This window comes from Aquarana catesbeiana, linkage group LG05 (genome assembly GCF_042186555.1).
Source record: "Aquarana catesbeiana isolate 2022-GZ linkage group LG05, ASM4218655v1, whole genome shotgun sequence".
NCBI classification, from domain to species: Eukaryota; Metazoa; Chordata; class Amphibia; order Anura; family Ranidae; genus Aquarana; species Aquarana catesbeiana.
Window position 1 is genome coordinate 548,686,905 of NC_133328.1, and position 14,752 is coordinate 548,701,656.

General features: G+C 44.3%; 1 protein-coding gene across 2 annotated transcripts in view; it reads left to right on the forward strand.

Moving 5' to 3' along the window:
- The window catches only part of ZC2HC1A (zinc finger C2HC-type containing 1A), a 177,407-nt gene that overhangs the window by 36,464 nt on the left and 126,191 nt on the right, over nucleotides 1–14,752 (forward strand). For both annotated transcript variants that reach the window (XM_073631849.1, XM_073631848.1), the window contains exon 3: nucleotides 7,925–8,041. In XM_073631849.1, coding sequence (XP_073487950.1) covers nucleotides 7,925–8,041 — 117 coding nt within the window. The remainder of the gene's footprint in view (nucleotides 1–7,924; nucleotides 8,042–14,752) is intronic.

Consider the following 14,752-nt stretch of genomic DNA (forward strand, 5'->3'; position numbering starts at 1 on the left):
TTATACACTCAATTGATAAAGCGAACAAATATGCAGGTAGGCTTTCCTGGGGGTAGGGACAGGTGGGCAGCCGATGTGGGGGAGATAACGGACGCCGAGTGGAAAAAGATTCTGGAATTTGGAACAGAGGTGTCGGTCTCTCCCTCACAAATGGCTTCCCATCTGATGCTGCTACACAGGTCTTATTATACCCCAAGGAAGCTTTTTATGTTTGGTCGCAGAATTAATGATGAGTGCCCCAGATGCAGAAGAACAGGCGATCTAATCCACATGATATGGCGGTGCCCAAAACTAGTCAGATACTGGTCCGAGATTTTAAGGAAAATAAATATAACGTTCAAAATCAACTTAGTGCTTGATTCTAAGACCTGTGTGCTCGGTCAAGTCGATATAGGGCTGAGAGACAGGTACACAGCGGTGGCGGTAGCCAGATGTCTGTTCCAGGCTAGGAAATTAATAGCCCAGCTATGGCAATCTAGAACTCCCCCGACTTCGGAAGATTGGATTAGAACTGTCAATTCCACAGTCTGGAGTGAAAGGACGTTTTATACCAGGGCCGGCAATTATAACAAGTTTGTAAGGTTGTGGAATCCGTGGGTCCAAGCAATGCCGTGTCCGCAAGCAGTGCTATTTGCGCGCTGAGAGAGTTTGTGTCTTTAGGGGTGAGACATAGCTATGCTGGGTGCAATTTAGTGATAGGAGAGCACGGTGCTCAGATCTGTTGTTGTCCATCAGGTGTGCTCGGGTACTATGGGGGGTTAACAAGGGAGGGTTATAGGGGGGGGGAGGATTAGTTAAGAGTAAAAAAAGTAGAATATATAAACACGTATAATGTCAATGTTAGGTAATGCGGCCAACAGGCCCTGCGGTATAAGTTGCAGGTTACAAGTCCCGTAGTTCGGGACTATAGATATCAAATGCAAACTGTAGTATGTCATCTTATTTAAGGGGGGATGGGGGTGGGGGAAGGGGGGAAAAAAAAAAAAAAAAAGTGGGATAATTACGGAAGGCCACAATGATGTGACTAGATAAGAGACGTATATGAATACCAATCTGTAAGCAGTCTCTGGTTAAAGTTGACTGACGTGGCAATAAAAAAAAAAAAAAAAAAAAAGCGCTGCTAAAACTAGTGGCGCTTTACCGATAACACACCCCCGCCCCATTGTGAAAGGGGTCTAAAATGGTAACTCCACTTTCATGGGAAAAAATAGCACATAAATAAAAATGGCATATACAAGTCATTGGTTCCTATGCCCTACAGTGAAACACTTTTGAAATGGTGTTAATGCTCTAATCTATTCCCTCGTTGGTAGTGATTTAAACAAGTCCCAAAATAAGCATTATTATGCAGTCAAATGGAGAAGGTCCCAAAACACTCAAGAAGATTGATAACTTTTATATTTGTAGCAGCTAAATATACTATAGCCAAATCCTGGAAAACAACAACTATACCTTTTGACATCCTAAAGGCTAAATTATCCTGGATTATGGTCAATGAACATCTCTCAGCTACTGTATATTGAATGACAAGATTCCATTATTTGAGAAATCCTGGAATCCGTGGATTAAATATTAGATTGATAGTTCTAGAGATATTCCCACTTGAGTATTGCTTAAAAATTAACACAGTCGGTACATATTGCGTTGATATCTTTAACCTTCTTCCTTATCTTTTTCTCTCTATTCTAACCTTTTATACGGTATCTATTTTGGTTACCTAAGGTCTCTGTTGGACCCAGTGTGATATTTCTCTATAATAACTAGATGATAAAATCATCCATCCTATTTTTCGTTTGCTAAAAATATATGATTATTAGAATCCATATACATTTTAAAGATATTTTACATTAATGTATTTTGGACATTTATTCTAAATAACTATTAATCCGATAGACACATACAGTGCCTTGAAAAAGTTTTCATACCCCTTGAAATTTTCCACATTTTGTCATGTTACAATCAAACATGTAAATGTATTTTATTGGAATTTTTATGTGATAGCCCAACACACAGTGGCACATAATTGTGTAGTGGAAGACAAATGATAAATGTTTTTCAATATTTTTTACAAATAAATATCTGAAAAGTGTGGTGTTCATTTATATTCAGCCCCCTTTACTCTGATACCCCTAACTAAAATCTAGTAGAACCAATTACCTTCAGAAATACCTAATTAGTAAATGGAGTCCACCTGTGTGTAAGGGTAGGAGTTTTGATTATTCTCCTTAAAAAAAAAAATAATAGTAATATTAGAGCTGCAGGTTTATGATACTCTTGCATCGCCACCTGCTGGTGAAATCTGCTATAACTGTATGGTCACTTCAGCAAAGTAGTGCCTTTGCATTTACATTACATTTGCACCATTGGATATACAGTATGTTGTGCTCTTTTTTACAAGGATATTGTAGGAAAGGGACCAGTCCCTGTTACTAAAGATTTCTGCAGCAAGAGGAGGGATTTCAACAACCTGGGAATCCTCTTTAAAATTAAAGTGATACTAAACGCACACTGTTTAATTTACATTGCCATCATCCATATACAGAAATAAAAGGGACAATGTAATTATTTTAATAATAATAAAAAAAAAATCCCTGTCTGCAGGGAAACACAAGCAGGAGGAGCTTCTAGTCCTCTGCTGCTGGTATCTGCTGATGGCCTTTGGAACCCAGAGTAAAAATAAATAATATCAATAAACTGTTTTAAATTGTCATGCAATTATATATTTGAAATAAAAGCTTTATTATTTTGTGGAAATAACATGGTGTGGAATTGTGTTTAGCTGGTTAGTGGGCATTGAGAAGGAGGGGGGTCTGTTCATTTACCACTGTGTATACACCCACATGTGTGACTCCATAGTCACATGGGTTGCTCAGATGTGATAGGGGAGGAGGAGGAGGAAGAGCATAGAAACTCACTGAAAACTGAGCATGTGTAGAGTTGTCACTACAGCTGCAAAATCCCTAGCTGAATTAGAGACTCAAACAGAAGGTGGAGATGGAAAACAAATCTCATAGTGACTGAGTGAGGATGACCAACATGTAATACAGCATTTGTTGATAGTTTTTATGACGTGGGTTTAGTGACTCTTTAACTCTTAGTGACAGATAGACCTTACAATCTAAAAGGGCATATATCTAACAGGCAGGGCCCTCTGATTCCTCCTGTATTGAATTGTATTGTAAATGTACGGTGTGTCCTCATGCTGTAAAGTGCTGTGCAAGCTGTTGGCGCTATATAATTCCTGTATAGTAGTAATAATAATCTGGGCACCAGTCCTCAGGAAGGATGTACTGGAAATGGAACGAGTACAAAGAAGGGCAACAAAACTAATAAAGGGTCTGGAGGATCTTAGTTATGAAGAAAGGTTATGAGCACTGAACTTATTCTCTCTGGAGAAGAGACGCTTGAGAGGGGATATGATTTCAATTTATAGATACCGTACTGGTGACCCCACAATAGGGATAAAACTTTTTCGCGGAAGGAAGTTTAACAAGACTCGTGGGCACTCATTAAAATAAGATGAAAGGAGCTTTAACCATAGACTATGTAGAGGGTTTTTTACTGCAAGAGCCACAGGCATTGGTCTCAGCGGGGAGCATCGATAGTTTCAAAAAACTATTAGATAAGCGCCTGAACGACCACAACATACAGGGATATATATAGGGTAATACTGACACATAATCACACACATAGGTTGGACTTGATGGACTTGTCTTTTTTCAGCCTCACCTACTATGTACTATGTAACAATGTAGGCAGTTACTAGTTCACTGACTGCAAATTTAGGGATCACTTCTTTACTGACCGCCAGTGTAGGGGGACAGTTCTCTTCTGACCACCAGTGTAAGAGGACACTACAGTTTTCATTATGTGTTTCCTTAATGGCTACCTAATATTACTATTATTCTCTTTTATATTATATATAATATATATAAGATTATTGTCTTGTATAACAAGAGAAGGTTGTAACATGATCCCCCCTTTTCTTTCTTTTATTTAAAACTGTCTACAAATTACTGATCATGTTTGTGTATCATGTGCTGTAGATGTAATACATGATTTCCTGGAGCCTAAATATTATTTCAAGGGTTTTGCTAGAGCAGTGGTTCTCAACCTTTTTTTTTAAAGACAAGTGGGTTAGGGGACTCTTCAGTAGGCTTGGTGGCCCTGTAGGGGATGAGGTTTCTGAAGGGGGCTGGGGAGCATTGTGGTGGGTTGGAGGGCACTGTGGAAGCTTAGGGCTCTCAGGGGAGCGTGAGGGCACTGTGGGTCACTATGGGAGCTGGGAGGTATTGTAGGATGTTAAGGGCTCTGTTGCTGCTTGAAGTCCTGGGAGAGGGGAGGCCATGGCTCAATGGTTGGGAACCACTGCTCAAAGGTACATAGGTTGAGAAAGGTTGCTGTAGAGCAGTGGTCTCAAAACTGCGGCTCGGGGCTGGATGCGGCTCTTAGCTTGCCTTTATTCACCCCTTTGGGCACTATTCCTCTCACAAAAATGAACAGTGAGGCATACTTCATGACACCAACATTGGGACATTGCTTCTCCCACTGACACCCACAATGGGGCACTATTCCTTCCCTGATACCAACAATGGGGGCACTATTCTTCTTAGTAAAACCAATGACAGGGCATTGTTTACTCCCATTAATGCCAGGGCTTTTTCTACTCACACTGGCCACAGTGTGGCCTCTTTAAAGTCTGAAGAACAGTAAACTTTTGTTTAGAAAGGATGGAGGGATATGAAGAGAGTTTGGGGTGAAAAAGACATGCCCAGAAATGGAATTTAAGTCTGCATTTGGTAAGTTAAAGGATAACTGTACTTTTAAATGACTCCCTCTCCCTATTTGTATCCCCTCAAAGGAGCAGGGACAGGACCTTCTAAGGTTGCTGGTAGGGGGTTATTTAATTGATAACCGTACTAAACTATACTTCAATGTAGTTGCACAGATTTCAGTCCAAGCCATTTATTCAATGGTATGTGAAAACCAGTGACCCCATTCAAGTTGGTCATTGTGTGAGTGCAAGTTACTTTTTCTGACAGTCCTGTATTATTAATGACATAAAGTGGTTGGACATTTCCTGCATCATGATGGGTACCTCCAGCTCTCAGCAGCCTCGTTAACATGCAACATCTGCAGGCTTCTTTATGGTTTTTTATACATAGGTTTAATATCAAATATCATTTGAACAAAGTTTTTTTTTTTTTCTGAAATAGTCTAGTTCATTAAAACTCAAAGTGTTACTAAAGGCAACATCATTTTTTTCTGCACTTTTTGGTAGAGTAAGGGAGGGGCTATAAACGCTGTCAGATTTCTTTACCATCTGTGTCCCATAGGGGAGATTTCCCTTCACTTCCTATCAGTGGCGGCTGGTGCTCAAAATTTTTTTGGGGGGGGTGCAAACAAACTAAGAAAAAAAAAATCAATTGCAGCTACTGTGCCCATCAAACGCAGCCACTGTGCCCATCAAACGAGCCACTGTGCCCATCCAGCGCTGCCACTGTGCCCATCCAGCGCTGCCACTGTGCCCATCCAGCGCTGCCACTGTGCCCATCCAGCGCTGCCGCTGTGCCCATCAAACGCAGCCGCTGTGCCCATCAAACGCAGCCGCTGTGCCCATCAGTTTCTGCCAGTGTGCCCATCAATTGCCGCTACTGTGCCCCATCAGATGCTGCCAGTGTGCCCATCAATTGCCCCTACTGTGCCCCATCAGATGCTGCCAGAGTGCCCCATCAATTGCCTCCAGTGTGCCCCATCAATTGCCTCCAGTGTGCCCCATCAGATGCCTCCAGTGTGCCCCATCAGATGCCTCCAGTGTGCCCCATCAGATGCCGCCAGTGTGCCCCATCAGATGCTGCCAATGTGCCCCATCAGATGCTGCCTGGCCCTTATGCTGCCTGGCACTTATTGCGCCCGCTGTTCACATTTTTGGGCCGGGCACCTGAATAGGAGGTGTCAGCAGCAACCATAGATAGATTCATGTGCATTGCATGAATCTATCTATGGTGATTAGAGCAGTGCAGAAGAGAGGGGGCGGAACTCCTGCGCCCTTTATGGACGCACCGCCACTGCTTCCTATTGTGTAGCCAAAACAGAAAGTGAGAGGAAACCCTCCAAAGTGAGGAAATCCCTTTGTGACACCAGAATCATCAGAACTAGTGTCCCCTTTGGAAAATTTCCCCTCTGTGTTCTGATGTCAACCCAAAAATTGTGATTTTCTTTTACTTTCACTTTTTTGTAATAGTGGTAAATAGGACAAATATAGAGAGGGTGAATCTCTCTAACAGGGACACATGCAGCAATAAAGATTTTAAGTGGTCTAATCCCTCTCTCCTCATCCAAAACTAAAAAAGTTTTGTCTTTTAGTTAGTTATACTTCAATCGCTTGCCGACCAGTGCATGACGATATACGTTGGCACAATGGCACAGCTGCCCAAATGGGCGTACAGGTACATCCCTTTTAAGAAGCGGCATTGTGGGCCCGCACGTGCCCGCCACGTGCTCCGTGACCGGACCCTATGTCCACCAGTGTCCCGCGATCGTGTCATGGAGCGGCAGAACGGGGAGATGCCTATGTATTCCCCATTCTGCCTAGTGACAAGATAAAGATCTACTGCTCCCTGTCATCGGGAGCAGTGATCGCTGTCATGTCAGTGGTAGCCCATCACTCCCTAGGACATACTTAACCCCTTGATCGCCCCCTAGTGTTTAACCCCTTCCCTGCCAGTGTCATTTACACAGTAATCAGTATAAATGACAATGGTCCCAAAATAGTGTCAAAAGTGTCCGATGTGTCCGTCATAATGTCGCAGTCACGATAAAAAAAAACAGATCACCGACATTACTAATAAAAAATATTAATAATAAAAATGCCATAAAATCTATCCTCTATTTTGTAGACGCTATAACTTTTGCACAAACCAATCCATATATGCTTATTACGATTTTTTTTTTTTTTTTTACAAAAATATGTAAAAGAATATATATCGGCCTAAACTGAGGAAAAAAATAGTATTTTTATATATTTTTTGGGGATATTTATTATAGCAAAAAGTAAAAAAAATTGCTTTTTTTTCCAAAACTGACGCTCTTTTTTTGTTTATAGCGCAAAAAATAAAACCCGCAGAGGTGATCAAATACCACCAAAAGAAATCTCTATTTGTGAAGAAAAAAGGAAATCAATTTTGTTTGGGTACAACGTTGCACGACCGCGCAATTGTCAGTTAAAGCGACACAGTGCCAAATCACAAAAAGTGCTCTGGTCAGGAAGGGAGTAAATTCTTCCGGGACTGAAGTGGTAAAGTAGTTGTAAAGCCTCAAGGTTTTTCATCTTAATGCATTCTATGCGTTAAGGTGAAAGACCTTCTGTGCTGCAGCTCCCCTCAGACCCCCCTTTTTCTTGCCTGAGCCCGATCAGATCCAGTGACGTGCACGAGTGCAGCGGGTCCAGCCAATGTCTCTCTCCTTATTGGACAGACTGATAACAGCGGGAGTGGGGGGCGGGGCCGAGTAATGCTGTCTGTCCATGAAGAGGTGCCTAGAGTGCCGGTGGGGCACCCCAGAAGGAGAGGATTGGGGCTGTTCCGTGCAAAACAATTGCACAGAACAGGTAAGTATAGGCATGTTCTTTGATTGATAGATCTATATCTATCATATATATATATATATATATATATATATATATATATATATATATATATATATATATATATATATATATATATATATATATATATAATATTTTTTTTTTTTTTTTTTTTTAAATAAAAATAGTTTACAAACACTTTAATTTTATGTGAATGTACTGCAGCTCACAAACTGACAGTGTGTAGGTCTTATGCCGTGGTTTAGTCTTTTCTACTAGTGTGTGTGTGTATATAAATCATGTACATTTTAAAAATGGTTTTTTTTTTTGGTTTTGCAGAAAAAACATGTTCCAATTTGCCAAAAAGCAGCTGTTAAAAAAAGAAAAACATTTGACTCCAGCAGACAGCGAGCCGAGGGAACAGAAATTTCAGTTGTCAAACCAGTAAAACCACGGGTAAGTAACTTCACATTGGAATAATTAATGTATCCAAACCCACAACCAAAAAGGAATATATTGCAGCTTACCTACCTTTTTAGATGTGGCGTCTGTGTTAGTTTTTTCTTTTTCTTTTTTTTTTTTTTTTTTTTACGTTTTCTTTCCTTTATTTTCACCTGGTGATTATGTCCGTAATACACTTTCTGTGTCCTGGTTTAGCAGAAAGGGATATTACAATGTGTGTTCCTTGTGCTTCTGTGTCCTGGTTTAGCAGAAATTGTCCTTCTCTGATGCCTCCACTCCCACAGCAGCAATCTTTTGAGGGAGCTCTAAAAAGTACTCTTCAAGAGTGCCTGACTATGCCTGCCTATTTCACCCATTTCCTCCATTCATTCACAGCTTCTATGAATGGAGAATGGATAGATGATTGAAAGGTCCATCTCCTCCTACATTTGGGGTATTTGAGGTAATATACAAATACCATACTGGTGACCCCACAATAGGGATAAAACTTTTTCGCGAAAGGGAGTTTAATAAGACACGTGGCCACTCATTAAAATGAGAAGAAAAGAGGTTTAACCTTAAACTATGTAGAGGGTTCTTTACTGTAAGAGGGGCAAGGATGTGGAATTCCCTTCCACAGGCGGTAGTCTCAGCGAGGAGCATGGATAGTTTCAAGAAACTATTAAGGCCCGTACACACGATCGGACTTTTTGACAACAAACATGCAAATTAGCTGTTTTGGAGCAACATCCGACCGTGTGTACGCTCCACCGGACAAACTTTTTCTGTTTCCATCAGACTTTTGTTGGCTGTGCGAACAGACAAACTTTCCAGCAACAAAAGTCAGATGGAGCAAAGTCCGATCGTGTGTACACAAAAGCATCAGACTTTTGTACAAACTACAGTACGCGGCCGCGAGAATGTTTCCAGCACAAACCCATCGCGCTGGTTCTCGGCGACAGGGTACTGTACATCTTGCGCTGGCTGCAATAGGAAAAACACATTTCTTTCTCGAACATCACGGGACACAGAACCACAGTAATTACTAATGGGTTATATAGGGTATCACTAGGTGATTGGACACTGGCACACCCTATCAGGAAATTCAACCCCCTATATAATCCCTCCCCTTGCAGGGATACCTCAGTTTTTACCCCAGTGTCTTAGGTGATGGACATGTAAAGATGTCCTGTGCTGAGCTCCAAAGGGAATATCCTATATCCTATACTGGGGCAAGCCAGGGAGACCGGATCCATTCAAAGTGTCCTTTCTAGGCCGAATTGGATGGTACCCGGGCCTCATGTCCGAAGAAACAAGGTTTTACCTGTAATGCTTCTCTTTTTTAGAGAGCTGGACCCCGCATATTAGAAATGTTTTCTAGCCTAATTTCTAGCCGGGTGCTTTACAGGCCCAGAACTGCAGGATCCCCCTATTCATAGGGGGCCCCAGTCTCTGACGGTTTTTTCAAACGGAGCCCACTGTGAGAGGTGAAGATTGGGTCTGTGTAAACTGAACCCTGCGGCTGGATAAGGTAAGAGGAGATTCCACAGAATTTTCTAATTCTAGTAGGTTTCTCCTTTAAGTAAATGCATGCTATGCCTATTGTGACCACCGGGGCTGCCAAGAGCACAAACCTTGTCATGCTGGATTGTCTGTCTCAGTGTTCATGCTGCACAAGTTTCACAGCGTCTCCGGCCGGATGGGGGGATTTCTCATGTATGAATGTCCCCCCCCCCCCCCAAGCTAGGGGGAGGCCACAGGGGTCTAGACAGTGGTTATACCGCTCAGGCACTGCAGCCCCCGCCGCCATCTTCGCCATTGCTGTTGTCAGGCAGGCCCTTCACTTCCAGCCTCTCTCCCTCCTCCCCCTCCCCAGCCTTCCTCCATAGTATTTCAGGAGAGTCGGCCAGCGCTCGTTTTTTTTCAAAATTGGAGGGGGGGGGGGCGCGATAGAGGGGGGTGGGCGGGACGTCAGCACAGGTGATTAGACTCCCACTCAGGCCAGCTGCAGGCTATTAAGGCACTCTGTACAGGTGCACACAGCCTTTGGAGAGACACAGAGCTGACGGTTGCATGTAAGGTGGGACACAGGCATTCTCCTAGGCAGCATTTACTGAATTAACACCAGACTGAGCATTGGGTAGCAAGTCTTTTAGCCAGACTACATTGCTCAGCAGTCAGTGTTCATTTGTGATACCTCACACCTTGTTGCTGTGCACTATGGGTAGAAGAGGTTCAAGCACCCCAAGAACCAGAGACACTAGGGGATCTCGTTCAGGTTCTGAGGGCCCCCTGTCAGCAGCATCCTCCCCCCCTGAAGGGCCAGGGACAGCTAGCCAGGGAGAGCCGTCGGAGTCAGGGGCTACACCTGCTTCTGGCACTTCAGCCCCTGTATACATTACTCAAGAGGTTTGTTCCTCAACCATTAATGGTTTAGAGGAAAGATTAATGGCCGTGATTACAGCTTCACTCAGTGGAAGAAAACGTACTAGGCCTTCCTCTGTTCCCCAAGACCCTCAGGAAGAGGAGCTCTGGGATAAAGGAGACGAATCCCTTTCAGAGGATCGGGATGGGACAGATGATTCCTCTTCAGAGGAATCAGGTGGAGAGGGACCCTCTGCGACTTCCAAGAGGAGAAAGTCTTAGTGCAGATCCTTACTGGATTGGTCCGCTCCACATTTAAGTTGCCCCTACCTGAAACTGCTAAAGAATCCTCTTCTGCTTTGGGGTCACTGAAACCTTTCCAAGCAGCACAGGCTTTTCCTGTGCATATTTTACTTGAAAGCTGATTTATTCTGAGTGGGATCACCCAGACAAACGTTTTTTTCCAGTCGAGAAAGTTTTCAACACTTTATCCGATGGAAGAAAAGTTTATTAAAATGTGGGGAATACCGGCCATTGATGCCGCCATTTCCTCCGTAAATAATAGTCTGACCTGTCCCTGTAGACAATGCTCAGATGCTCAGGGATCCTGTAGATAAAGAGAAGGAAACCCTATTGAAGGATGTTTTTTCCTTAGCAGGTTCAGTGGCTCAACCTGCAGTAGCAGCGATTGGAGTCTGTCAATACTTAAAAGACCATGTTAAGCAGGTCATCAAAGTATTACCTGAACAGCAGGCCCAGGGGTTGGCTAACCTTCCAGCGGCCTTATGCTTTGTGGTTGACGCCATTAGAGATTCTATTGTGCAAACCTCCCGTCTTTCACTGGGGTTGGTGCATATACGTAGAATCCTATGGTTGAAAAATTGGTCAGCCGAAGCACCATGAAAGAAGCTCCTGGCGGGGTTTCCATTTCGTGGTGAAAGGTTGTTTGGAGAGGACTTGGATAACTATATCAAGAGAATCTCTTGTGGGAAAAGCACTCTCTTACCTGTTAAGAAGAAGAGTAAGCGTCCCTCTTTCAAACGGACTCTTTCCCCAGCGCCGGGGGCTTCAGCCTCCAGGCAGTCTCGACGGCCGCCTCCATCTGGGTCCAGAGACAAAAGTCAACCTTAGGGACAGAAGAAGTCCTGGGGGAAGAAGCCTACTAGGCAAAACACTAAGACCTCGGCATGAGGGGTCGCCCCCGCTCACTCGAGTGGGGGGAAGACTGCGACAGTTCTCAGGGCTCTGGCAGGAGGATTTCCAGGACAGTTGGGTAATCTCCACGGTAACCTTAGGGTACAAGCTGGAGTTTCAGGAATTTCCCTCTCCTCGGTTCCTCAGATCAAGTGTCCCCAGAGACCCAGAGAAGAAGCAGTCGCTCCTTCTAGCGTTGGAGCGACTTTTGTCGCAGGAGGTCATTATGATGGTTCCCGCAAAGGACCAAGGATTGGGCTTCTATTCCAACCTTTTTACGGTCCAAAAACCAAATGGGGATGTCAGACCCATTCTGGATTTAAGGGATCTGAACCGATTCCTAAGGATTCAGTCCTTCCGCATGGAATCAGTCCGGACAGTAGTCTCTACCCTGCAGGGAGGAGAATTTCTGGCATCGATAGACATCAGAGATGCATATCTGCATGTGCCCATTTTTCCTGCTCATCAGAAGTTTCTGCGCTTCGAGGTAGGAGGGCACTATTTCCAGTTTGTGGCTCTGCCTTTTGGGATAGCCACTGCACCTCGGGTGTTCACAAAGGTCTTGGCCCCTCCTCTGGCCAGACTAAGGGCTCAGGGTATAGCTGTCATAGCATACCTAGACGACCTGCTATTGATAGACCGGTCGGTAGCCTCCTTGAAGGGGAACTTGAGATCCACAGTCAAGTATCTGGAACACCTAGGTTGGATCCTCAACCTAGAAAAATCTTTCCTAAAACCAGTAAAAAGACTGGAGTATTTAGGTCTGATCATAGATACAAGCCAGGAGAAAGTATTTCTACCTCAGGCAAAGATCGCTGCTTTAAGGGAGCTGATTCTGGCAGTCAGGACCAAGAAGGGTCCTTCTGTCCGCCTTTTTATGAGGCTGCTAGGGAAGATGGTGTCTTCATTTGAAGCAGTTCCCTATGCTCAGTTTCATTCAAGAATGCTGCAACACAGTATTCTATCAACCTGGAACAAGAAGGTTCAGGCATTAGACTCTCCGATGTACCTGTCGCATGAGGTGCTTCAGAGCCTCAATTGGTGGCTCATACCCGAAAACCTGCAGAAGGGGAAATCCTTTCTACCGGTTACCTGAACGGTGGTAACAACAGATGCCAGTCTGTCCGGTTGGGGAGCAGTTCTGGAACAGTCTGCGGTTCAGGGGATATGGTCCGAGACAGAGCGGACCTTACCCATCAACATTCTGGAGATCCGGGTGGTATATCTAGCCCTAAAAGCCTGGACTATCAGGTTACAGGGCTGCCCGGTCAGGATCCAGTCCGACAATGCCACAGCAGTGGCTTATGTCAATCATCAGGGAGGCACCCGGAGCTGAGCTGCTCAAAAGGAGGTGAACCAGATCTTAGTCTGGGCAGAGAGGCATGTGCCATGTATATCGGCAGTTTTTATTCCAGGGATAGAGAACTGGCAGGCGGACTATCTAAGTCGCCAGCAGTTACTCCCAGGGGAATGGTCTCTACACCCCGACGTCTTTTGGGCCATATGCCAAAGATGGGGGGTCCCAGATGTAGATCTCTTTGCATCCCGATTCAACAAAAAGATAGACAGATTTGTGGCAAGGACGAGGGATCCTCTTGCATGTGGGACGGATGCGTTGGTGATTCCGTGGCATCAGTTCTCACTGATTTACGCATTCCCGCCTATTCTGCTACTGCCACGACTCCTTCGCAGGATCAGGCAGGAAAGGAAGTCGGTACTTCTAGTGGCCCCCGCTTGGCCCAGAAGGACTTGGTATGCAGAAATAGTAAGGATGACGGTGGGTTCCCCGTGGACCCTACCGGTACGCCCAGACCTGTTATCTCAAGGTCCAGTGTTCCATCCTGCCTTACAAACGCTAAATTTGATGGTTTGGCTATTGAGACCCACGTTCTGAAGAGTCGCGGGCTTTCAGATCCTGTCATATCTACCTTGATTAATGCAAGGAAGCCAGCTTCCAGAATGATTTATCATAGAGTCTGGAAAGCTTATGTATCCTGGCGTGAATCCAGAGGTTGGCATCCCAGGAAATATGTCATAGGTAGAATTCTTGATTTTCTACAGTTAGGATTAGAGATGAAGCTGGCCTTGAGTACCATCAAGGGCCAGGTCTCGGCTTTATCGGTATTATTTAAACGGCCACTTGCTTCGCATTCTTTGGTCCGAAACTTTATACAGGGGTTGATGCGTCTTAATCCTCCGGTTAAAGCGCCCCTAAACCCCTGAGACTTGAACTTGGTCCTGGCTGTGTTACAGAAACAGTCTTTTGAACCAATAAGTCAGATTCCTTTGGTCTTGTTGACAAGGAAGTTAATTTTTCTGGTGGCCATCTCTTCTGCTAGAAGAGTTTCAGAATTAGCAGCCCTTTCCTGTAAGGAGCCTTATTTGATTATACACAAGGATAGAGTGGTACTGCGCCCTCATCCTAGTTTTTTACCGAAGGTGGTTTCTGATTTTCATTTAAACCAAGACATTGTTCTGCCTTCCTTTTTTCCAGATCCCTGTTCTCCGGAAGAGAGATCTCTACATTCATTGGATGTAGTAAGAGCAGTTAAGGCCTATCTCAGGGCAACTGCTCAGATCCGCAAGACTGATTTTTTGTTTGTGCTGCCAGAAGGTCCCAATAGAGGACAGGCAGCGTCAAAAGCTACCATTTCTAAATGGATTCGACAATTGATCATTCAATCTCACGGTTTGTAACAGAAGATTCCTCCGTTTCAGATCAGGGCACATTCCACAAGGGCTATTGGTGCTTCTTGGGCAGTGCATCACCGGGCCTCTATGGCTCAAATCTGCAAGGCCGCAACCTGGTCTTCAGTTCATACATTCACCAGATTCTATCAGGTGGATGTGAGAAGGCATGAGGATATCGCCTTTGGGCGTAGTGTGCTGCAGGCAGCGGTACAGGGTCCTCAGGTCTGATTGCACCCTACTTGGTCGTGGTTCCCCCCCCCTCAGGTAGCATTGCTCTGGGACATCCCATCAGTAATTACTGTGGCTCTGTGTCCCGTGATGTTCGAGAAAGAAAATAGGATTTTTTAAAACAGCTTACCTGTAAAATCCTTTTCTTTCGAAGGACATCACGGGACACAGAGGTCCCGCCCCTCTTCTAATACACTATATTGCTTGGCTACAAAACTGAGGTATCCCTGCAAGGGGAGGGATTATATA